The sequence below is a fragment of the Diospyros lotus genome, chromosome 2 (assembly GCF_014633365.1).
Source record: "Diospyros lotus cultivar Yz01 chromosome 2, ASM1463336v1, whole genome shotgun sequence".
NCBI classification, from domain to species: domain Eukaryota; kingdom Viridiplantae; phylum Streptophyta; class Magnoliopsida; order Ericales; family Ebenaceae; genus Diospyros; species Diospyros lotus.
Genome location: NC_068339.1, coordinates 6,169,474 through 6,196,613, shown reverse-complemented (window position 1 = coordinate 6,196,613; position 27,140 = coordinate 6,169,474). Strand labels below are relative to the sequence as shown.

General features: G+C 38.2%; 1 protein-coding gene across 2 annotated transcripts in view; it reads right to left on the bottom strand.

Annotated features, from left to right (window-relative positions):
- The window catches only part of LOC127794858 (uncharacterized), a 37,977-nt gene extending 12,088 nt beyond the window's left edge, over positions 1–25,889 (bottom strand). For both annotated transcript variants that reach the window (XM_052326121.1, XM_052326120.1), the window contains exons 1-11: positions 25,637–25,889; positions 25,424–25,510; positions 25,263–25,331; positions 25,024–25,156; positions 24,842–24,888; positions 24,645–24,731; positions 23,075–23,136; positions 5,049–5,091; positions 4,867–4,947; positions 3,438–3,554; positions 1,894–1,999 (exon numbers count right to left, since the gene is read on the bottom strand). In XM_052326121.1, the coding sequence (XP_052182081.1) occupies positions 1,894–1,999; positions 3,438–3,554; positions 4,867–4,947; positions 5,049–5,091; positions 23,075–23,136; positions 24,645–24,731; positions 24,842–24,888; positions 25,024–25,156; positions 25,263–25,331; positions 25,424–25,510; positions 25,637–25,768 (964 nt within the window). In that variant the 5' untranslated portion in view covers positions 25,769–25,889. The remainder of the gene's footprint in view (positions 1–1,893; positions 2,000–3,437; positions 3,555–4,866; positions 4,948–5,048; positions 5,092–23,074; positions 23,137–24,644; positions 24,732–24,841; positions 24,889–25,023; positions 25,157–25,262; positions 25,332–25,423; positions 25,511–25,636) is intronic.
- Positions 25,890–27,140: the final 1,251 nt, after the last annotated feature.

Below are 27,140 nucleotides of genomic sequence, written 5' to 3'. Positions count from 1 at the left end.
CCAGAGATCACCCCTTTTACTTGATTGCGCTGCCTTTTTAATAGTGCTTCAATCGTCATTTCTTGCAACATTGCACTCTCGGCAGCCAGCCTCACTGTCGTTGGTTGCATCATTTTTACCATGGGCCTCGCTTCATCTCCCAAGCCACTAATAAAACTCGATACAAAATACTCTTCCGATAGATGGGGATTGTGTATCATCATTAAGGACCTCAGCTCCTCAAACTTGAGCTGGTAGTTCTGTATCGTCCCCAGCTGCTTGAGCTTGTTAAACTCTTCAACTATATCCCGCATACTCCAGTCTCCAAACCTTTCACATAAGTTGTCAACGAACTCGTTCCACAGGCTGCCTTCTTTCTTCGCGAGCCACCCCTGGTACCATGCATCAGCCATGTCATTCAGGTAAGCAAAGGCTAGGGTGACCTTCTGCTGTTCCTGCACCTGATACAGGGCGAACATACGTTCACACCTCCTGACCCACCATCTCGGGTTTTCCCCATCGAAGAGCGAAATCTCCAGTTTGGGTACCGGAAAGCTCGGTTGGTAACAATCTGCTTGAGCTCTCGCTCTTCTCTCCCTTAAGTTATCGCCGGTCCCTTCTGTCTCAAATTCCACTTCCGACGTTCCCACTAGTCGATGCTCCATTCCTACCCCTTGAAGAATGGGTTCCGACCGTTCCCTTTGCGGAAAGTCTTATCGGCTGCTGGGTTGAGAACATCCGCATGATCTGGTGCATCTGTTCCATCACTTGCTCATGGAACCGAGCATTCTGTTCTCGATTCTCACCCCGCCACCTTTCCATGACTTGATCAATCCGAGCATCTACCCCTGCTCCAATCGAGGATTCGAGAGTCCCCATTCTTGTTTGCACCTCCGCCACTGTTGTAGCCACTTGCTGCAGTTCAGACTCCATTTGCTTCATCCTCGTTCCTTCGGCCATATGGATAACCTTCTCTTCTTCTACCTGCACCCAAGAACACCGCTCTGATACCAAATGTCAGCTTCCGAGGAGCTGACTGTTGTTTCTCCGGTTGAGTGATTGAACGTCACCGATAGAATTAGGAGGAAGAGAATCAGTAGGAAGAGTGAGAGGAAGAAAGAGAGAGAGAATAGAAACTTCTAGGAATATTCATTCATAATCATTGGCGAGTTGGACAGCTGCTTTATAAAGCTAAGCCACCTGCCCATGTGCGTAACCGAATGCCGATGCTGGGAATGTACTACTCCTAATGCGGCAACAAACAAATTACAACTCCTCAATGCAAACTTCTAATATACTACTTACTAGCCATAGTATAACCTTATTACATTAGCACCCCTCCTACCCGTGACACATGACAAATACCAGTACTAATTGTCATTTTTTATTTGCTGCTGCACTATTGCAGACAATTGGCGAGGCTCCATGAGCACAATGGAACTCTACATGCTAATGTCACTGTCTTCACTGATGAGATCAGATGAAAAATGTATGTTGTACATTTTCTGTTAAAAATGCAGAACCATTCCTTTTCTTATCCTTTTACAATTTAATATTCAACATGTCTCTAGGACACCTATGATGTTACTCAACCTGCAATGTCCATGTGGTTCTTCTGGAGTGTTTTCTGCAAAATGATAGGTGATTCTATGTCTTAAGTGTAGAGCTGCGGAGGATACCAATCCCATTTGACTTATCCTTGAACTTCCATAATTTCATAAAGATTTATCTTTGGTTGCATTGAATAAGCTCTTAACTGTAGGATTAAAACCCATAAAGACAGACAACAGGACATTCAAGTAGTAAAAATTCACGCAAAGCATCAACAGCTAAAACCTCTTGAATCAAAATCTTCCAATAGAAGGGTCCTAGTAGCAACAAGCCATGAATGCATATAAATAGAAAGAAACAAACCTTCAACTTCCATATCCACTACACCCCCGAAAAGCAGAGCCCGCTTTTTGTGGACACACATAGAAAACCCAGCACGGGGGCCAGGCGGCATTCCACTTCTCTTTACCTGTCACAAAAAATATATATATAAAATATTTAGAGAAAAGTATTGACTAGAGGGATACTGTTGAGGCACAGAACTTTTCCAAGTCTTCTACCATGTAGACACTTGACTTCCCTAAGATATGTGAAAACAGGCTCTACATATTGTTAGAGTTCATTTGTTCCAGATTAGGGTTTGTAATGTGAGGGAAATATTATGTTGTAATATTTGTTGCTGTGTTTCTAGAAAGGGTTTTTTATTGTTTTCTAAGGCTGACCGAGTTTTTTGTAACTGCCGGTTTGGGCAGTCGGTCAGGTAGTTCTCCCGTCCCCTATGGCTTATAAATAGGGGCCGAGAGATAGGCTTTGGGTGTGCTTTCTATTGTGGGTTTACAAGCTGTCTTGGGGCGAGATTGTGGAGTGAGGAAGAGTGAATATCTTTCTGGTATACAACTCTATATAACTTTCAGGTTTATGGGCTAGGTGAGAGTTGGGTTTTGAGTGCACTTGTAATCTTGTATTGGAATTCAAGATAGTGGAGAAAGCAGGGGCGAAAGCCAAGCTGGATGTAGGTCTTTCATTGAGACCGAACCAAGATAATTCTTGTGTGTTGTGTGTGGTTCTTGATTGTATTCTGATTTCTATTCATTGCAAATCAGAGGGAGCTTGTTGGGTGAGTTTGAGTGATTGAGTGATCATATAAAAGGGTGAAATCTAGGCTAACACATATCAACAAATAAACTATGGTGCAGAGCCTTTGCAGTAGGAAGAAAGTTCCTATGCACATAAGACATTTTTAAGCAACGGACAGGAAAAAGAAACAAAAGTTACATCCTCACTTCCTATAAAAATACAAAGGAAAAAAATGAAATGCAAAATACATAAAACATGCTTTTCAAAGGAATTATGTTTAATATCATGTAAAGCATCAATTAACAGAGCACGTAATTTACTTCTTCAAGTTACTGGTTTTAAGCACAATAAATTTCCAGATAATAAATAGTGTACGTACTGTGAAGTTCTCTAATTTGATTTTTAACACTAAAAGTAAAAAGAAAAGGGAACAGCCCGAATACTTGTATGCCTAGCTGATTAGGCTCAAACCCAAATTATCTAATTTATTTTGCTAATTCTCACTGTAAGTTATAATAGTTTATAAATAATAATAATAAAAAAGTGATTCACTAGACTGTTTTGTCTGCACTTATCTGTTAAAATTCTCAAGAACATCATTTCAGACTGATTTTTTTAGACAATACAAATAAACATTTGCAAGAACTAAACAAATAAAATTAAGTGCCTGAGATGGAGCAACTTGGAACATATAAAAAGGAAGCTTAAGAGTGCAAAAAACTGTGCACCTGATCTAACTGTTAAAAATTTTCTCATAATTTAGCTACAAACAGAACTCCTGCTGGCAAATCCAAGCAGAGAACTCAGATTGCAGCTAAGAAAGCACAGACCTTATTCCATTCCCATGTCCTAGGATCAAGGGACCACATATCTGAATGAACAATACCCTTCTCAGAGCCATTTTTGTCAGATGAAACTTCTTTGGAATAGCCACCATACAAAAATATCTGCAATATGAAAGGAAAGGAGTAGACATCATATTTCCTCATCTCAAGATAATTCAGCATAGAAGATAAAATATGGATATATATGTGGTCTTGCAACATAGAACTGGCATATTCTGTCATTTTTAATTTTAGCAAGTTTCTGCCGTGCTTTTTTTCAGGTCCATGCAGGAAAAACCACTTACATGCCCAAAAACAAAAAAAATGAAATAGTTCACTCTGTTAGCACATCAGACCATTGCCAACAGAATGCATCCATTCATATGGGGTGATCTAAGCCTGTATCCACTTAGCTGGGACCTTTTGGCAACTCTGTACACAAAATAAGGTTTGCTTAGGCTCAATACATGTCAGCACATTCCTTTAATCACCATGCTTCCAGAAGACTCAAGTATTATCTCACAAACTCCACAAACACGACAATCTAAATGTTATTTCAACTAGTTCAACTTTTCTGACATGCAACAGGGGGGGAAAAACAGGGAAAATATGTTCTAGCCAGGTAAGGAATATATACTCAGTATATATAGAAGCAATCATGATGTCATTGCAAGACTTGAAAAATCAAATTATTCCAAGAAAATATTGGTTAGATGTCTTGGATCATTTGTTCAAAAAGAAATGGAGATTATTTTGGATGTTACATGTAGAAACGAAAGTAGGATGGTTAAATTGAGGGAGTGCATTCAGCATTTTAGAGCTAAAATTCATGTAACATCCTCATCTCCATTATGTTCATATTTTCCACATGCTGGTACTTAACTACCGAGCATTTTGAACCATACAATAAAAATGGTCTTAATCCCACTAGTTTTGCCACATGAATTTGTATAACTACCCCCACAATGCAAGGCTTGGTTTTGTATTTGATTTAGAATTGAATATTGGATCTTGCAGTCCTCTACTCAGGTATTCTATTTACCTCTGATTTCTCCCATCTTTGTCTTCTCTATCCTCTTTATTTCTATAATCAGTTTACACACTCCCTCCCCTTCTCTTTTCTCTAGATTATCTGTTTCCTTACTCTCTCTTCTTTCCCTGCTTTCTTCTAGTTTTCCAATCTCTACCATCTCTCTCCCAGGTAGGTTCCTCTCTCTTCTTTTACTTCTCTACTTCTCTATTATCTCTTTTCTCTTCTCATTGGGTTCTACATGACTACGATGACTTGGTAAGAAGACAGAATGTAAGCAAAACAAAAGCCAGCTAATGTCCAATAGCATTGGAGAGTCAATAATAGTAAAGCTAGATATCACAGACATACATAAATTTGCATTCAGATGCCAGTTTCAATCCATTATTTCTCCACTGTACTCACCTCATCTTGGTGAACAAAAAGCTGGAAACCACTCCGAGCACAGGGCCACATGCAGCCAGGTGTCGGTTTTATCTCTTGCCACTACATTGCAACAATACATTACAGTTAGTAGATTATATATAAATCTCACACACCCCAATTTCAAGAATTAGCCTAATAGAAAAGGAATCAAGGTTGTTCACCTTAAACTGATCCAGGTCAAAAACATGCAAATCATTGAAATACCTGCACATATAAAAACAGTAAAACACTGCCAAATATGGCATGTCTCAGCAGGCCAATAATCTAAAATGTGACCACACCAATAGATTACTGAACCATTTACATGGTCGTAAGCTTTTCCAATTTCAATCTTTCAAATAATTTTAGAACCCAAAGACTTTGTACCTAGAATTAATGCATTTATCAGAAACAACTTTACCAATCACCACACTAAACCTACTAGACAAAATTTTAACCAACAATAACAACAACATATCTAGCCTTTATCCCACTATGTGGGGTCGGCTACATAAATTATAGGCTTCCATGTATTTTTGTCTTTTGCCATATCTTCATTTAGGCCCATACACTTAATATCAAACTTTAATGTCTCTCCCAAAGTCTTCTTGACTCTGCTTCTATCTTTTTTTTTTTTGGACTAACTAATTGTTCCATTTCATCAACTCTCCTCACAGGAGTGTCTCTTGGTCTTCTTCTCACATGACCAAATTATCTTAGTCTAGTCTCTCTCATCTGCTCCTCGATTGGCACTACTCCTACCTTTTTACGAATAACCTCATTTCTAATTTTATCTTTTCTTGTATGGCCGCACATCTATCTTAGCATCCTCATTTCCGCTTCTTCTTTTTTTTTTTTTTGCACAGTCCCTGAAAGGCTAATACGCCTAAAAATAAGAACTCTTCAACTTCCTCTTAGTAAGAGATATGGAGGTAGCATTTAATCTTTTCTTTAAATGATTTGTATTAAAAACAGACCCACAACCAAGACGTCTTCCACTTACCATGCTTTAGCAAGGCTAGAAAATGGCTAAAAGAGAATCCATCTGGTCGTGGCACTTTACCCCATTCTAAACTATTCAATGCCTCCAAATAAAAATTTTGGTAGCATTTAATCTTTTCTTGAAATGATCCGTACTAAAAAACAGACTCGCAACCAAGACGTCTTCCACTGACCATGCTCTAGTAATGCTAAAAAATGGCTAAAGAGAATCCATCTGGTCGTGGCACTTTACCCCATTCTAAACTATTCAATGCCTCCAAATAAAAATTCTGATGACTATTAAAAACTATACCCTAGTGACAGTTGTACGCATGGTGCCATCCACTCAACTTCAGGGTGGAATCCAGATCTTCCCTGAAGAAGCTTTTGTGCAAAAAGAGGCTTACCTAGTGTGTCTAGCCAATTTTCGTGGAAAGCATTCCATTAAAGAACCAATTCTTATAGAAATAGAATTCCAATTCCATAGTTTTACCCTTTAATGATTCCAACAAAGTTAGAACTCTTGCTTATTTCATTTGGAATAGAACACTAAAAATTATAATTGAATTCCAATTATTATGCTTGGAACATACATAGAAAGAAAATTAACTAACAGTTTGACCACATTAGCCTTAACAACTCAATCAAAGTAAAAAGTTAATGTAGAAGATTAAACAATTGTTTTTAATTTTTAAATGTTCTCTTCAAAATAAATTTCACCACCTCATACTCTTCTAGGGAGTAAAACAGAATATCGTCTATAAACACGATAACAAAGCAATCCAGATACTCCCTAAATGTTCGATTCATCAAATCCATGAACACTGCCGGAGCATTAGTTAATCCGAACAGCATTACCACAAACTCGAAATGCCCATATCTGGTACAAAAGGCAGTTGTCTGAATATCCTTCTCTCTGACTCTTACTTGATGGTAACCAGATCTCAAATCTATTTTGGAGAAAACTGAGGTCCCACGAAGCTAGTCTAATAAATCATCTACACGTGGAAGAGGGTACTTGTTCTTTTGAGTCACTTGATTTAACTGTCAATAATCAATTCTTCTATTTGCATCTTCAATTCCTTTAACTCGTTTGGAGCCACTCTATATGGAGCTTTAGAAATAGGCTCAGTCCCGGGCATCAATTCGATTGCAAACTCAACTTCCTTCAAGGAAACACATCCGGGAAATCTCGCACTATTGGAATTTCTGGCAACTCTAATTGTTTTCCCTTACCCATAGAAATGAAGGCAAGGTATGCTTTGCAACCATGGCGTATTAACTTCTCTGCTTTCATTATAGAGATCATCGGGGTAGAACTCATTGGTTTAATCCCTCGATATACGATAACAGGTTGTTGGGGTAGTTCAAATTGAATTACCTTTTGGCGACAATCAACCTTAGCGTAATGTCGGGACAACCAGTTCATTCCTAGAATCAAATCATAATCTTTTATATCCAAAACTATTAGGTCGCCCGGTAATTCCTTATCATGCACCATAATTTGGCAATTTTCATATACTTCTCTACCCATTAAAGCTACATCCCCCGACATAGAAACAATCAGATAATACGGTAAAGAAATCCCAGGGACTGGCACATAACCTACCGCTCGAGGTGCAATAAAGGAATGGGTAGATCCCGTATCGAAAAGCACACATACATCAACACCATAGAGAGAAATGATACCTTGGATAGTGTCATTTCCCTTCTCCGCATCCGTTGTTGTCAATGCAAACACTCTCCCCTGCACATGGGGTTTGTCTGTGATAGCCGGTCGTTGAGGGTAAGCCAAAGCTAGCTGAGTAGCTGGTCCCTGAACTCTAGGTATCCCAGGCCCCTAACCGAGCCTCTATCCTTGACCCACTGGTCTCGGTCCTCCCTATTGAAGTATCACAGTGCACATGTTGGCTCGATGCCCCTTCCGTCCACATCGATAACAAATCAAGTCTTTAACTGGAGTCGTTGGGATGGTACCCACATTTTGGGGACAATCTCTCCAAAGGTGGCCTGCCTGTCCACAAAGATAACAACCTCCTCCTCCCCTGGCAAAAATACACGAGTCTCTGTGCTTCTTGCCACAAATCTTACATGTTGGTACTTCTGAAACATTCTTCCCTGGCCCCATCTTCTTTTCTTATCATTGTTGCGCCCTTGTGTAGATCTCGCTCCTTTTAATGTTGCTTGATCTATCCCCATCTCAATCCTATCTCTTTCGATGGCATAAGCTCTTTGTACAACGGAAGAGTGATCCGTAATCCAGGCTCCAGCTAAGGCATATCAAATTTCAGCACGTAGGCCCCGTTGAAACTTCGCCGCCTTGTTTGCTTCTGAAGACACTAAGTTTGGCACAAATCTAGCCAATGAGATAAATTCAGCCTCGTACTGGGCCACTGACTTGTTGCCTTGAGTTAACTCAATAAACTCATACACCTTTTGTGCCCGCATCCACTCAAGAAAATAGGTATTGTTGAAAGCCCCTTGAAATTCTGCCCAGGTAGGCTCTTCATTTGCAAATCTCTGCTTAGCTATTTCCCACCATGCTTTAGCAGCCCCAACCAACAAAAAGGTTGCTAATTGCACCTTTTGTGTATCAGTACATCCCACCGCTCTGAGGCGTTTCTCCATAGTCTTCATCCATCTTTCTGCTGCTACTGCGTCAGTTCCCCCGCTAAACTCTGGGCGTCGTAGAGCCATGAAGTTCTTAAGTAACTGAATTCCACTATTACCGTCCATCCCATGGGATATTTCTGGTGGTGCCGGGTCAGTTGTCTGGCCATCATTATTCCTTGTCGGCTCTAGACTACCCGTCTCTTGTTGTGCTTGTCTTTGCCTTGTGTGGTTTGCAGCAAGGACATCCATTGTTCTCATTATACCTGCCAGAGTACCTCTCACTTCATTCATTTCTTGCCGCCATTCTCCACCCAATCCCTCTGGTGTTTCTGCGGCAACTAGGGGTGTAAGTGTAGGCATAGAAGATGGAACATCTTGTCCTTGCCTCCTAATCGGGGGCCTGCCTCTTCCCCTGCGTGGGCTCATTTCCTGTACAACCAAATCATTTTTAAAATACCGCTTTTCTTATTCTAGTCAATACTATTATACACAACTTTAACTCTACCCAACCCTCCTATGTGTACAGAGTCTCTTCATCCCTAAACCACACTCTGATACCAAACTGTCACGGCCCACCTCCCGAAGCACTTGCTAGCATAAGTGATCCGTGAGAGAGTCGCTACAGGCATGGAACAAAAGCATCATAGACCATAAACATCCACCATAATAACTGCGCAATACCACTACACGATTATTTTACACAAATCTTATTTCTATTAACATTCACTTTAGGTTTAACTGCCCTTATAATACAAGTTACAAGAGTTATGCAAAATAAGACGAACCAACTCTCATCACTCCATGCCATGTTACAAACATCTATCTAGGATCTGCAAGTAGGGAAGACTCTGTACATCACTAGACTTTCTTTTCCCTCACTTGTCGCTAGGCTCACCACCCACCCTATCCTTGCCTTTACCTGGATTGACATAGAATAGAATAATAAGGTGAGACACAAGGCTCAGCAAGTACATTGTATAAAGAGGGGCAGTGTTATGAGACAGTGACATAGATAAGAGTGATAGGAAATAATATTACAACTAATTCATGATAACAATAAGATTTCTTATCCATTCCTTACCATCATATCTATTATTATGTTAAACCACATAATACTAACAACTTAATATAATTTGTCATGTCCCATGCCAAAGCTTACATGATTATGATACAACTCACACACAACATAAAGTTCAGGACCGTAGTCCATCCATGCAAGTAATATCATAATATATGTCTCACGAGCAAAAGCTCCCCTAGTCAGGCAACGCCTGCCGGTTTGGTTGGAAATCCATTCTCTTTCTTGCGGTACTACCGCCGCGCAAAATAATAGGTGCGCCATTAATATAACATGTTTGTATACCCATATAAACCATCACACAATTACACCCCATTATTCTTTTCATTGTATGATTGTGACCATAAGTATGAAATACTATGCCATATATAATCAATTTCTATTCCCTTTCCTTTGTAAAATAATTTCCCATTTATTACTCTTTATGATAACCAACACATTATATCATATCCCTAGTCACTAAATTCAGTTAAGTCTTACCCATTTGTTGCATAATTGATGCTTAATTAAGTTGTCAAGGTGGCTGGAAAAGAATCGATTAAAGAAACACATATTCGAGAAAATTACCAAACGATTTGGCTAACAAGTTGGCTGGAAAAAGCTCTAGAGGACTCAATTTTAAACCAAAATATATGATATTGCATATCAAATCGAAGCCCTCGAAGTCTAGGTTCCAACAAAAAAAAACGGAAGTCAATTCCGATATTTCTACAGCAAGTTATGGCCAAAAGACTACATGCTGTGCAGTGCTGAAAAACAGAATGACGAACAGGGACGGAATTTTCGAAAATCCACAATTTAAACACCACAAACACAATTTTAAGCCAAGAAATTTAGTATCAATCATCAAGAAATAGAGATAGAGCAATACCCCTTTGAGATTACAATCCAAAACACAAAACTTGGAAGAATTTATCCATTTTTCACAAAAGAACTCAAAACATAAACCTACATAAAAAATTACCAATTTTGATAGGAACTCTTTGAAATTGAAAGACCCAAAGCCTTTGGATCTCATCCAAAAATATAAATTTCACATCTAATCAAGAGATTAAGAAGAAATCAAAGAAAAGGAGAAGATTAGAAGTGGAACTTGCCTCTTAAGTTGGATACCAATGAAAGAAATTCCTTACGTTGAAGTTGGAACCCACCCTTCCTTTAAGCTCCAAGATAAGCAAGAAGAAGAAAAGGAAAAACCACTTATAAGGAAGAAGAGGTGGTTGCCAATTGAAAGAAAGAAGAAGAGAAAGAATATGGTAGAAAGAAGAAGAAGATAATGGAAGAGAGAAGAAGATAGGAATTAACGTGGCTGCCATCCAAGCCCAATTTCTCCCTTATCCGAAGTCCGAATATGCTTCATGAAAATCTCCAAATTTGACTATGCATTACATGTAATAGCCCGTGTATATGCCCCAATGGAATAATACGCAGCATGTTTTACCCACTCAGCGCAAAATATAGGTGCGCTAATCTTGATAATAACAATCCATAAATAAACTCATGTTTGCACACCTCATCGTGAACCCATGAATGTATAGTAATCTTAAACTTTAATCATACTTAAATAAGATAGCAAGCTCTAATCATGTAAAATGCTCCATAAAATACCTCATATAATTCCCTTGCATTTATATATGAGGGCTAAACACGTTCATTCGTTCATTTTACATAAATCTTGAGCCAGTTTTCACATACGGAATGATCTTGGTATCAGGGCTAAACACGTTCATTTTTTCGATATTATTTCTCTAAGTGTTTTATTTTGGCATTTAGAGGTTGATAGTATTTATGTGTTGAGTAAAGGTAAAATAAATAAGTGATGTGTAATTGGGAAATGAAGAAAATAAGAATAAAAATGGTAGCTAAAATTAATAGAAGAAGAAATGAAAAAGAAATAATAAAATAAGATTTTATTATATGTTATTTAAATATTTATTAAAGAAATGGACATGGTGGTAAATTGTGGCTTTGTTGGAGGGCTTCTTGGTCTTGTGAATGATTTAAAGAAGGGAGAAATTGGGCTTGGATGACAGTCACGTTAATTCCTATCTTCTTCTCCCTTCCATTATCATCTTCTTCTTTCTACCATATTCTTTCTCTTCTTCTTTCTTTCAATTGGCAGCCACCTCTTCTTCCTTATAAGTGGTTTTTCCTTTTCTTCTTCTTGCTTATCTTGGAGCTTAAAGGAAGGGTGGGTTGCAACTTCAACGTAAGGAATTTCTTTCATTGGTATCCAACTTAAGAGGCAAGTTCCACTTCTAATCTTCTCCTTTTCTTTGATTTCTTCTTAATCTCTTGATTGGATGTGAAATTTATATTTTTGGATGAGATCCAAAGGCTTTGGGTCTTTCAATTTCAAAGAGTTCCTATCAAAATTGGTAATTTTTTATGTAGGTTTATGTTTTTGAGTTCTTTTGTGAAAAATGGATAAATTCTTCCAAGTTTTGTGTTTTGGATTGTAATCTCAAATGGGTATTGCTCTATCTCTATTTCTTGATGATTGATACTAAATTTCTTGGCTTAAAATTGTGTTTGTGGTGTTTAAATTGTGGATTTTCCGAAATTCCGTCCGTGTTCGTCGTGCTATTTTTCAGCACTGCACAGCATGTAGTCTTTTGGCCATAACTTGCTGTAGAAATATCGGAATTGACTTCCGTTTTTTTTGTTGGAATCTAGACTTTGAGGGCTTCGATTTGATATGCAATATCATATATTTTGGTTTAAAATTGAGTCCTCTAGAGCTTTTTCCAGCCAACTTGTTAGCCAAATCGTTTGGTAATTTTCTCGAATATGTGTTTCTTTAATCTATTCTTTTCCAGCCACCTTGACAACTTAATTAAGCATCAATTATGCAATAAATAGGTAAGACTTAACTGAATTTAGTGACTAGGGATATGATATAATGTGTTGGTTATCATAAAGAGTAATAAATGGGAAATTATTTTACAAAGGAAAGGGAATAGAAATTGATTATATATGGCATAGTATTTCATACTTATGGTTACAATCATACAATGAAAAGAATAATGGGGTGTAATTGTGTGATGGTTTATACGCGTATACAAACATGTTATATTAATGGCGCACCTATTATTTTGCGCGGCGGTAGTACCGCAAGAAAGAGAATGAATTCCAACCAAACCGGTAGGCGTTGCCTGACTAGGGGAGCTTTTGCTCGTGAGACATATATATTATGATATTACTTGCATGGATGGACTACGGTCCTGAATTTTATGTTGTGTGTGAGTTGTATCACAATCATGTAAGCTTTGGCATGGGACATGACAAATTATATTAAGTTGTTAGTATTATGTGGTTTAACATAATAATAGATATGATGGTAAGGAATGGATAGGAAATCTTATTGTTATCATGAATCAATTGTAATATTATTTCCTATCACTCTTATCTATATCACTGTCTCATAACACTGCTCCTCTTTATACAATGTACTTGCTGAACCTTGCGACTCACCTTGTTATTCTATTCTATGTCAATCCAGGTAAAGGCAAGGATAGGGTGGGTGGTGAGCCTAGCGACAAGTGAGGGAAAAGAAAGTCTAGTGATGTACAGAGTCTTCCCTACTTGCAGATCCTAGATAGATGTTTGTAACATGGCATGGAGTGATAAGAGTTGGTTTGTCTTATTTTGCATAACTCTTGTAACTTGTATTATAAGGGTAGTTAAACCTAAAGTTAATGTTGTTGTTGCCAAAATACAACAATTAAAATTTGTGAGGGGGGTCCACTCGAGCTTGGTGTCGAGTGAAGTTGGGTTGCCGTAAGAGATGTCGCCTCAAGGGAGGTTGTCGTTAGGATGCTCGCCGCAAGGATCCGCCACTAGCACTTGCCACTAGCTTTCGCCACTAGCCCTTGCCACTAGCTTTCGCCACTAACTCTTGCCTCAAGCTCTAGCCACTAGCCCTCGCCACTAGCCCTTGCCACTAGCGCTTGCCACTAGCTCTTGCCTCAAGCTCTCGCCACTAACCCTTGCCACAAGCTCTTGCCATTAGCTTTCGCCACAAGCTCTTGCCTCAAGCTCTCGCCACTAGCTTTTGCCACAAGCTCTTGCCACTAGGTTTCGCCGCAAGGTCTTGCCGTAAGGATTTGGCCCTGTTGCTACTCAAAAAATGGGTTAGAAGGCCCGTGAGAATCTTCCCCCGCGAAGACCCTCCGATGCCAAAGTCAGTCCCGAATCCCAATGACTATTCACGAAAATAATAAAAGTGTATTCAAAGTGTCAAGATTTACCGAAGTTGGAAGTCTCGTTCACTGTCTTCTAGCTGGATATTTATAGGGCACGATTTTCAAGGGTGGCTGGTGTCGACACGTGGCACTCGCCGAGTGGGACTCTTGGCTTTTTCGAAAGATGCACACTGCCGCAGGCCTTTGGGTGTGCTGTAGGGTCGGGTTGGCCGCAAGGCCCTTTTGGCAAGCGCGCATGTCTTCGGCTTGCCGCAAGCTTGGGGGTTGCGGCAGTGTGCCATGAGCCCAAGCGGTCGGGCTCACGGCACACTTGGATTGTGCCACGAGCCCATGCTTAGGGTGCCGCGAGCTCAAGCGGTCGGCCTCGCGGCACACTTGGATTGTGCCGCGAGACCATGCTTAGGTGCCGCGAACCCAAGCGGTCGGGCTCGCAGCACACTTGGATTGTGCCGCGAGCCCATGTTTAAGGTGCCAAATGCCACAAGCCCAAGCGATCGTTGAGGGGGCTTGCGACAGTGTGCCGTGAGCTCGCGACGTTCAAATGCCGCGAGCCCATGCGACCTATTAAGGGGCTTGCGACAGTGTGCTACTATCTTGCCGCACACTGCCGCGGGCTTTGCACAACAATTTCCTTAACTTCTTCCTTCGATTTCTTTGGCACAACAAATGTTAATAGAAATAAGATTTGTATAAAATAATCTTGTAGTGGTATTGCGCAGTTATTATGGTGGATGTTTATGGTCTATGATACTTTTGTTCCATGCCTGTAGCAACTCTCTCACGGATCACTTATCCTAGCGAGTGCTCCGGGATAGCTTAGGGACCCAAAGAGGAAGTGTCAATAAGGATGGTACCTGTCACTCACATAAACAAAAATGCCAAACAACTGAACTGGAAACCCCCCAACAAGGGTACATAAATATCCATGGAAAATCTGTGTACATCAGGGTCATATATACATAACAAGTCTTAAAATACACTGATTTGACCCATACATAACAAAACAGCGAAAGCTGACATCAAAAGAAGCCCAGAACTCTAGACTACTCTGTACACGTCTAAGCTCAGCACTCAGACTCCACTAGGCTCGGCATTCGCTCTAGCCTTGCCCCTGCCTGGAATGATGCAAGCAAAGTGAGCCACGAGACCCAGCAAGCAATATAAAATAACTAGAAGCTGGAATAACTGAACTGAAACATAAGATGGTGAGACATAAAAAGATAATTGAATCTCACGCATCGCATATATGAAATATACCATACTCATGGAAAGATAAAACCCACTAAAAATTGGCATGGGCCATGATATCACATGCAATATACTGTTGACACCCATAATAAACTAACGTGGGCTTTGAGATGTCATGCAACTGAAATATGACTCATGCTTATATATTAAATACATAATCAGGATGCATGCAATACATACATAACCGCTGGAGCCAATAAGCCCCGCACTGATTTGATCTGTGGGGTTCACATACCACACAAGCCCCGCCCCTAATAGCCCGTGTGTATGCCCCAACGGAATAATCCGCAGCATGCTTTACCCACTCAACACAAAATATAGGCGCGCTAATCTTGATAATAACTATCCATGAATAAACCCATGCTTGCACACCTCATCATGAACCCATGAATGTATAGTAATCTTAAACTTTAACCATGCATTTAATCATACCTAAATAAGATAACAAGCTCTAATCATGTAAAATGCTCCATAAAATACCTCATATAATTCCCTTGCATTTATATAAATCATACATGTAATGCATAGTCAAATCTGGAGATTTTCATGAAGCATATTCGGACTTGAGGCATTATTTAAAAAAAAACGAAAGTTGGACAGTTTTGACATCTCTCAATATTTTGGGCATAACTCCCTCATATGAACTCCGATTTAGCTGATTCAAGATGCTATGAAAAGACAAGAGGAATATCTACAACTTCATATTTTAAGTTTTGAGAGATTCGAACTGTAACTGGGTCAAAATCGAGCTGCAAATTGAAAATAGAATGCTGTAATTTCACTGTTCATCATCTTTTTCGGCAAAATCGAATTTAAAACTCCGCCAACTCTGAAACCCTATCAAAAATAGCATCATCCCCAATGGAATAGAGGTAAACAAAACCCCTTGGACCGATTACAACGAAGTTTAACCACAAAACGAGATCAAACGAAGCTTTTGATACAAAATGATATACTTATATATACATATGTATAATTGGAACAAATATGGCTATATGGATGAGGATGCTTGCCTTTTCTTGCTGATAAACCACCTAAGCTTGTTTTTCAGCCCCCCTTGCTTGCTAACTCTTGAAGAGATAAAGAAACAAAAACCCAAAGAAACTCTCTACTTCCTACGCATAACCCTTTCCTCTGCCAAAACAAATATCTCCACTTTCTCATCTCTCTCTTAAATGAGTACATATACATGGCTCTTTGGGTGCAAATAATTCACATGCAATGATTCCAAAAGCAACAATCTCACTTGCTTGGAAGCATTAGGAAGTTGGAAGAAGGAACCCAAAGCACTTATATAATAAGGCACTTACACCACATTGCCATCTAAATACATACACCACATAATTAACTTAATACTATAATCTATTTATTTAATAATCTCTACATATTACATAATCACCATATACTCTTATACTAAATATCACAATATTTCTAGGTCGTTACAAGTTCTCCCCCTCTTAAAAGAATTTGATCCTCCAAATTCGTGCCTGGTCATATAAATAATTGGGGATAGGATTGTTGCATCTTCTCCTCTAACTCCCATGTAGCTTCCTTAGGACTATGTCGTTGCCACTGCACTTTCACATACGAAATGGTCCGGGTCCTCAATACCATCTCCTTACGGTCTAGGATACAAAGAGGCTCCTCCTCATAAGACACATCCTCCTGGACCTCAAGAGACTGATAATCAATAACATGCTCGAGATCCGGCACATACTTCCGTAACATCGATACATGAAACACATTATGAACATGAAACAAACGTGGTGGCAAAGCTAAGCGGTAGGCAACTGACCAGACATGTTCAAGAATCTCAAACGGCCCAATATATCGAGGGCTAAGTTTTCCCGATAAGCCAAAACTGGCTTTGATAAAACACTTAGAGAAATAATGTGTAAAATGAACATTATTAGATAAATAAATTATATGGCAATTATAGTATACTCTTATACTATAATTTATTAGTATAAGAGTATATGGTGATTATGTAATACGTAGAGATTGTTAAATAAATAAATTATAGTATTAAGTTAATTATGTGGTGTATGTATTTAGATGGCAACGTGGTGTAAGTGCCATATTATATAAGTGCTTTGGGTTCCTTCTTCCAACTTCCTAATGCTTCCAAGCACGTGAGATTGCTACTTTTGGAATCATTGCATGTGAATTATTTGCACCCAAAGAGCCATGTGTATGTATTCATTTAAGAGAGAGATGAGAAAATAGAGATATTTGTTTTGGCAGAGGAAAGGGTTACGCATAGGAAGCAAAGAGTTTCTTTGGGTTTTGTTTCTTTGTCTCTTCAAGAGTTAGCAAGCAAAGGGGGCTGAAAAACAAGCTTAGGTGGTTTATCAGCAAGAAAAGGCAAGCATCCTCATCCATATAGCCATATTTGTTCCAATTATACATATGTATATATAAGTATATCATTTTGTATCAAAAGCTTCGTTTGATCTCGTTTTGTGGTTAAACTTCGTTGTAATCGGTCCAAGGGGTCTTGTTTACCTCTATTCCATTGAGGATGATGCTATTTTTGATAGGGTTTCAGAGTTGGCGGAGTTTTAAATTCGATTTCGCCGAAGAAGATGATGAACAGTAAAATTACAGCACTCTATTTTCAATTTACAGCTCGATTTTAACCCAATTACAGTTCGAATCTCTCAAAACTTAAAACATGAAAGTTGTAGATATTCCTCTTGTCTTTTCATAGCATCTTGAATCAGCTAAATCAGAGTTCATATGAGAGAGTTATGCCCAAAATACTGAGAGATGTCAAAACTGTCCAACTTTCGTTTTTTTTTTAAATAATGCCCCAAGTCCGAATATGCTTCATGAAAATCTCCAGATTTGACTATGCATTACATGTATGATTTATATAAATGCAAGGGAATTATATGAGGTATTTTATGGAGCATTTTACATGATTAGAGCTTGTTATCTTATTTAGGTATGATTAAATGCATGGTTAAAGTTTAAGATTACTATACATTCATGGGTTCATGATGAGGTGTGCAAGCATGGGTTTATTCATGGATAGTTATTATCAAGATTAGCGCGCCTATATTTTGTGCTGAGTGGGTAAAGCATGCTGCGAATTATTCCGTTGGGGCATACACACGAGCTATTAGGGGCGGGGCTTGTGTGGTATGTGAACCCCACAGATCAAATCAGTGCGGGGCTTATTGGCTCCGGCGGTTATGTATGTATTGCATGCATCCTGATTATGTATTTAATATATAAGCATGAGTCATATTTCAGTTGCATGACATCTCAAAGCCCACGTCAGTTTATTATGGGTGTCAACAGTATATTGCATGTGATATCATGGCCCATGCCAATTTTTAGTGGGTTTTATCTTTCCATGAGTATGGTATATTTCATATATGCGATGCGTGAGATTCAATTATCTTTTTATGTCTCACCATCTTATGTTTCAGTTCAGTTATTCCAGCTTCTAGTTATTTTATATTGCTTGCTGGGTCTCGTGGCTCACTTTGCTTGCATCATTCCAGGCAGGGGCAAGGCTAGAGCGAATGCCGAGCCTAGTGGAGTCTGAGTGCTGAGCTTAGACGTGTACAGAGTAGTCTAGAGTTCTGGGCTTCTTTTGATGTCAGCTTTCGCTGTTTTGTTATGTATGGGTCAAATCAGTGTATTTTAAGACTTGTTATGTATATATGACCCTGATGTACACAGATTTTCCATGGATATTTATGTACCCTTGTTGGGGGGTTTCCAGTTCAGTTGTTTGGCATTTTTGTTTATGTGAGTGGCAGGTACCATCCTAATTGACACTTCCTCTTTGGGTCCCTAAGCTATCCCGGAGCACTCGCTAGAATAAGTGATCCGTGAGAGAGTTGCTACAGGCATGGAACAAAAGTATCATAGACCATAAACATCCACCATAATAACTGCGCAATACCACTACAAGATTATTTTATACAAATCTTATTTCTATTAGCATTTGTTGTGCCAAAGAAATCGAAGGAAGAAGTTAAGGAAATTGTTGTGCAAAGCCCGCGGCAGTGTGCGGCAAGATAGCGGCACACTGTCGCAAGCCCCTTAATAGGTCGCATGGGCTCGCGGCATTTGAACGTCGTGAGCTCACGGCACACTGCCGCAAGCCCCCTCAACGATCGCTTGGGCTTGTGGCATTTGGCACCTTAAGCATGGGCTCGCGGCACAATCCAAGTGTGCCGCAAGCCCGACCGCTTGGGTTCGCGGCACCGAAGCATGGGCTCGCGGCACAATCCAAGTGTGCCGCGAGCCCGACCGCTTGAGCTCGCGGCACCCTAAGCATGGGCTCGTGGCACAATCCAAGTGTGCCGTGAGCCCGACCGCTTGGGCTCATGGCACACTGCCGCAACCCCCAAGCTTGCGGCAAGCCGAAGACATGCGCGCTTGCCAAAAGGGCCTTGCGGCCAACCCGACCCTACAGCACACCCAAAGGCTTGCGGCAGTGTGCATCTTTCGAAAAAGCCAAGAGTCCCACTCGGCGAGTGCCACGTGTCGTCACCAGCCACCCTTGAAAATCGTGCCCTATAAATATCCAGCTAGAAGACAGTGAACGAGACTTCCAACTTCGGTAAATCTTGACACTTTGAATACACTTTTATTATTTTCGTGAATAGTCATTGGGATTCGGGACTGACTTTGGCATCGGAGGGTCTTCGCGGGGGAAGATTCTCACGGGCTTTCTAACCCATTTTTTGAGTAGCAACAGGGCCAAATCCTTACGGCAAGACCTTGCGGCGAAACCTCCTTACGGCAAGACCTTGCGGCGAAACCTAGTGGCAAGAGCTTGTGGCAAAAGCTAGTGGCAAGAGCTTGTGGCGAAAGCTAATGGCAAGAGCTTGTGGCGAAAGCTAATGGCAAGAGCTTGTGGCAAGGGTTAGTGGCGAGAGCTTGAGGCAAGAGCTAGTGGGAAGAGCTTGTGGCAAGAGCTAGTGGCAAGGGCTAACCCATTTTTTGAGTAGCAACAGGGCCAAATCCTTGCGGCAAGACCTTGCGGCGAAACCTAGTGGCAAGAGCTTGTGGCAAAAGCTAGTGGCGAGAGCTTGAGGCAAGAGATTGTGGCAAGGGTTAGTGGCGAGAGCTTGAGGCAAGGGCTAGTGGCGAGAGCTTGAGACAAGGGCTAATGGCAAGAGCTTGACCTTGTTACAGTCTGAATCTCTCAAAACTTAAAACATGAAAGTTGTAGATATTTCTCTTGTCTTTTCATAGCATCTTGAATTAGCTAAATTGGAGTTCATATGAGAGAGTTATGCCCAAAATACTGAGAGATGTCAAAACTGTCTAACTTCTGTTTTTTTTAAATAATGCCCCAAGTCGGAATATGCTTCATAAGAATCTCCAGATTTGACTATGCATTATATGTATGATTTATATAAATGTAAGGGAATTATATGAGGTATTTTATGGAGCATTTTACATGATAGAGCTTGCTATCTTATTTAAGTATGATTAAATGCATGGTTAAAGTTTAAGATTACTATACATTCATGGGTTCACGATGAGGTGTGCAAGCATGGGTTTATTCATGGATTGTTATTATCAAGATTAGCGCGCCTATATTTTGCGCTGAGTGGGTAAAGCATGCTACGGATTATTCCGTTGGGGCATACACACGGGCTATTAAGGGCCGGGCTTGTGTGGTATGTGAACCCCACAGATCAAATCAGTGCGGGGCTTATTGGCTCCGGAGGTGATGTATGTATTGCTTGCATCCTGATTATGTATTTATTATATAAGCATGCGTCATGTTTCAGTTGCATAACATCTGAGAGCTCACGTCAGTTTATTGTGGGTGTCAGCAGTATATTGCACGTGATATCATGGCCCATGCCAATTTTTAGTGGGTTTTACATGTCCATGAGTATGGTATATTTCATATATGCGATACGTGAGATTCAGTTATCTTTTCATGTCTCACCATCTTATGTTTCAGTTCAGTTATTCCAGCTTCTAGTTATTTTATATTGCTTGCTGAGCCTTGTGGCTCACTTTGCTTGCGTCATTCCAGGCAGAGGCAAGACTAGAGCGAATGCCGGGCCTAGTGGAGTCTGAGTGCTGAGCTTAGACGTGTACAGAGTAGTCTAGAGTTCCAGGCTTCTTTTGATGTCAGCTTCCGCTATTTTGTTATTTATGGGTCAAATCAGTGTATTTTAAGACTTATTATGTATATATGACCCTGATGTACACAGATTTGCCACGGATATGTATGTTATTTATGTACGTTGGGGGGTTTCCAATTCAGTTGTTTGGCATTTTTTATTATGTGTACAAACTCTTATATTTTAGAAGAAATTTATTAAGATAAGTACCAAATTTAAGAGTACAGAGCCATCACATATGTTGAATAACAAACCATCATCTCATCTAAAAGTTTAAATTGTTAGATAGAAGATTAAATCTATCTTTTATATTATTATTTTACTCTCAATACGCCCCCTCACATGAGGCCAAGCTTTATTGCATAACTAGTCCAACCACGTGCAACAATTTAAATGTTGGGTTGGTGGCGAGGTTTGAACTTAGGATACCATGTTAAATAGCTGACCATCATCTCATCTAAAAGCTTAAGATTTTAGATAGAGAGTTAACTTTATCTTTTATATTATTATTTTACTCTCAACAACATATATAACCACGACACTTTATCATTAAAATGTTATAATTAAAACAAGACATTAACTAAAATAATGCTAAAAGTATGACTTCAACAATTTTTTTTTTCACAATGTCTTAACTATTTGCCAATAGCATTTGCAAACATACATAATCCAAAATCACATTTCCTAGTACTTAGGCCCTATATAGCGCATAAAAATACTTACATAGAATACTAAATGTGAATAGTTAGGTAGCTTAATTCCTTCAGTAACCAATCTTTACGGACACCCTCATCAAATGCAAAAAATGTATTCATTCAAACTAGATCAGCTACATAAAATCAGTAACATCCAGTGGCAGAGAACCACAAAAAATAATGAGAATGAGAAAACCCTAGGAATATAAGCAAAATAGGGAGGAGCATTAGTGGAAATAAAATAAATAAATAAGAGGAGCCTAAGAATTTTAATTCTTTATTTTACAATTATGACCAACTTTGATCTGAACTCTATTCCGGTGTTTGAAGGTAATGGAATTCGAATTCTTAATTTATACTCTTTTTATTCCAAGCACAAGAAACTCTTATCATTGAAATTTCAATTCCAAAGTTCTAGAGGTTTCCAAATGGACTATTAATGGTGAATCATTACCCCAACACCGTTGTGCCATAAAATACATGTCTGTGGGATATACTCAGAACTTCTTTAGGAAATAATAGGTATTAACAGTTTTTCCAAGTAGAATAGTCTAGTGGTCTAGCATGCAGCTGAGCTTTCATGGACTTCACTAATAAAAATATATTATAGGAATTTTCCTGTTTCCACTAATTGCTCATGTCTTTTCCACATTTTTTCCATAAATATCTCTACAATGTACAACATCTTTATTTCTTTATTTCTCATAATTTGACTCATTTTCATTTTGAGAAGGAATTCCCCATAATTAATTACTTCCTAGTGATTATAATTATGTTAGTGAGCCTGATAAATTGTTGCACCTTATCTTCATCTACTATTCATCGAGTGAAACTCCTTCCTATTGTCTGTCAGAACACTGTTAACCTCAAATTCTAAACAGATAAACTAATTCAAACAAATGAAAGACATATTGGAAGATAGGTTACCCTGCTCCATCCTACATCAATGTTCAGGAATGAAGACCTCTAAATTATTAACAACAAATTTCACTCAACTAAAAGAACCTAGCACTTTGGAATCTAATGTGCCCATTGTTTAAGAAAGAACATGACTCGTCCAATTATCAAGAAAAAAGTAAACAGGTTAAATCCTTGTCAAGGTAAATGAATGTGTCTAGATCATCAAAAGAGAATAAATACAATAATGAAACCAAACTAAAGTGCCTCTATTTGGCATAGGACAGAACATGCAACAATATTTAAGCACCAAGCAATCAACAAATGAAACAGAATGGTAATTAACTGTTAAAATTGTTTGGTAAAGACCCAGGAAGCAACCTCACTTCTCTAAGAGTGTCATAAAATCCCCCAAAAACAATAATTTTGTGCTTGTATAAAACCTGTAACACAAAGAAATAACAACACGGAAAACCTTGATAAATGCCATATAATTCATGGCTTACAAATTCAAAATAGGAAAATGAACTATGATGAGATACTGGATAGAATAGCCTAACAGAGCATAAGAAGTTAAAAAGTCTAAAGATACATAACTGCATGTGCATTTGTGAATGGGAGAAGAAGAAGAGGAGATTAGAAAAGGAAAAAAAGCTACATCAGAAAGAGCAAAACTTGAAAGCATATATTTTATAATTATCTATTCAAAAGAAATAGCAGCAATAAAAAATAAAACGTTGACTGTGCACCCATCATTGAATTATTGACAATTTTACAGAAACAAAGGATCATTGTATCTCAACATTGTCAAACAGCAAATCCTAATGAAATGAAAAGGATGAATAAATAAGTGGCTATAAAAAATGCATTTGAGACCAATAATTTTGGAGACATGGGGAGAGAACAGGTTACTTGTGAGTTAGTTTACTCTGGAGATAAGAAGTGTTTCAGCATGATAGACTGGAAAAGGGGCAAGCTCACGTTTATTTGCATGTGCCAAGTTCAGGACAAAAGTGACAAATGACCATGATATTCCAAAAAATTATATATTTGGATGAAGTACAATTAAGTTGTCAAATAACATTTAGTCAACATTATATACTGTATCATTTTGTTTTAAACCATTACATATACTGTATCATTTTGTTTATATCCTATGGCTCGATGCCTTCTAATTTTTACCACTTAATCCCATCCACTCATTCTAATTATAGAATTCCAAAACCAATTCCTCTGTTACTCACTCACAGTTTGCTTTATACATACACACATATATATATTATATTGGAATACTGTCACCTCACGCTTTTCATTGCAAACTGCTTTCTGCGGTGATTGAAATAGAGATCACCCACATGCAAGTTAGTTGAATCTTTCTCTCTCCTAAGGAATAATCTCAACCATTCATCACATCTAGATAATTCCTAGGCCATCTTCTAGGCATCTCATAAAGAAACTAAGTCCCTCTTAGTTACCACAAGACCTTGCTTTATCCACCTACAATTATCAGATGTCATCTTATTAGCCCATTCACAGATGTCATGAAGTTACAAGTGTAGCCAAAAAAAAGGCCAAAATAAACATGTTTCGTCACATCAGCATGCCAACAAAATTATTCTCCATTGTAAAATTATCAGTGCGTACTGGGTAATATACATATTTTTTTATTTTTTACTTTCACATATCAAGCTGACCCCACATAGTAGGATTAAGGTTTGACATCTGGTTGTTGCTGTGGTTGTTCTACTTTTATATATCAGTTCAAAAGATGCAACACATTCACAAATTCATGCATTTTCTTTACTTCCTTCATGAGGACAATATATAAAACCAGTAGAATAGTATACTTGAAAGTTTGAGCTCCATGTGCCAGTGCAAATATTTAAATAATTACAAAAACTGTACATAGGTACATTGTTTGTCCAATAAATCTGAATGTTACTGAGCTTACCATCCGGTGACCAGATCGTGGACTTGGACAACCTTTATAATTTAATTGTTCCCATTGATTTGTTTTCAGGTCCAACACCCAGAAGTCCTACAACAACAAAGTCCAACCACAAAACCGAACCTTAAGTACATATTTGACATATAAACAACTTTGCAGAAGAAGAAGAAGAAGAAACCAGGATGGAAAAGAAGCCTTGCCTTGTAGTGATGAAACCGCTCTTGATTTGGAGACGTGAACTCACCACCTAGAGTACAGCATAGAAGTTTATCACTATAAGCACAATGCAGTAAGCCTGTTCTTCTTAGTAAATAAAAGGGAGTACATGTGGGGCTGCAAATTAACCTAATATGTGCACATGTAGCTAGTTCTGCCAATTTACCGAAAATATAAAGATAGTTCTTCCAGGCAACTGCCTGATGTGCACTGCGTGGTGGTGGACTGTTTGGGCTGGAAACCAATTTCCACTCCTGCTTTTCCACATCATAACGATAAAGATCACCATATACAAATGTCTGCACCAATCCAATTACATACTCTTAGCAATAGCCGAAAGTATAAATATCTATAAAATGAACATAGAAAAACAATCAATTACTTAGTTATTATAAGAGTCCTAACCTTATTACCGTTGTAAAATTCACCCCCATAGAGAATCAACTCGGTATCTTTCAAGGGATTAATGTTCAACTACACAATCATCCAAACAAACCATCAATTCACAGCACACGTACTACTAAATCAAAAACCCTAAAGACCACGAACATAACGACTGCAAATACCGAGCAATTCGCTCGCCGAGACGGAGCGGGGACATTTTCTTCAACGTGGACCTCTTTCTTCTTGGCTTCCTCCTTCTGTATACTCAGCTGCAGAATCAAAAACACAATAAAATTCAGCGTGTCGTACAACAGGTTTTTTTTGTTTCCTTTCTTCATTTCCTCTCTTCCAATCTCTCATTGATTTTGGGGAGAAACAATGTAGAGATTGAGTACCAGGATGGCATCGATGTCGTCTTCGGGAGAGACCTTCTTGGTTTCTCTGCGAGCTCTCTTTCCTTCAGCTTTGGCAGTTTTTCTCTCCGTTTTCTCTTTTCCTTTGCCCGGCTTCTTCGTCTTCTTCCCCATTCTTCCCACTCCCGCTGTCTCGAGGGTCAAGCGGCTGCCAACACTCACAAGTCCAAGCGGGGAGGCCTGTCACTGCGTTGTGTGATAACCTAAGTACGATCGTCGTGAGAAACTGCGTCGCTGCTGCGCGTACAATGGCTTTTGCGGGAGGTTATTTTTAAGTCTAATTACACTTAATTTTTAATAAAAAAATATTATTAATACATATTTGTGTATATCTTAAACTACATAAAGGTGTATCAATGACAAAAATATCTCTCATGAAACACATGTGAGGTGCAGGGTATTTTGGTCATAATATTCCCTTATGTAGCCCAAAATGTACAAAATGATTGTATATCTAGCATGATTCATTCTTAATAATTTAAATTATCGGTATGAATATTTTTTGTAATTTAAAAATAATTTTGGACGAGTATCCTTTCATCACAAATATTGTTAATTTAGTTTTAATTAAATATTAATTAAGTAAAATTTAACAACAATGTAAAAACTAAATATTAAAAAAATAATAAATAAATAAAATTAATATTATAAATTTTGTTGGTCATTGATTAAATTTTTTATTTATATATTTATTACGTGTGTATTTATAGAATCTGTTAAGTCTCAATAATCACATACAATTGTTTGTAAATGAGATAGATAAATAAGTAAATAAATAATAATAATAATAATAAATAAAAGAGATATCAAGAAAAACAAATATTAAGATAAAAAAACGAGAGTAAAATAAGATTAACGAATTTGATAAAATAATTAGAGAAATCAAATGGAAAATAAGTCATTATCAATTAAAATTAAGTAACCATCACTTTATTTTGTTATTTTGCTATCGATATAAAAAAAAAGAGATCATAATGACTATTGTTACTCCGTAATAACAATATATACACTATTAAAATTAATTAGAAAATTATTAATCTATCATAATTATTACTATTTAATGTCACGTCACCACTATTAGTTGTTATTGTCACCGTATTGCTCAATAACTTAAAAATTACCCAAAATATCTTTATAATTTGTAGTGATAAATTAGTTCTAAAAATATTATTTTATGACAATGATTATATAACAATTAAAATAATAATTTTTTTTTATATTTGGACAACGAGAAGAGAAAGATATCTAATGGATTATGAAGTGAGAGAAATATCATTTTATTTTTATTCTTAATAGAATTTAATTCAACATAACTAAAAGTTAATTTAATTAGCATAGGAAGTGTTAGGATAAAAAAATCATATATAATTTAAAAAACTATATAAACACATGTATTAAGATGACTTTTTGCAAAATACGTACGTAAATAACAATAATTTAACAAATGAAAACGACTGCAACTCATCCAAATTTGGGGCAAGGGATT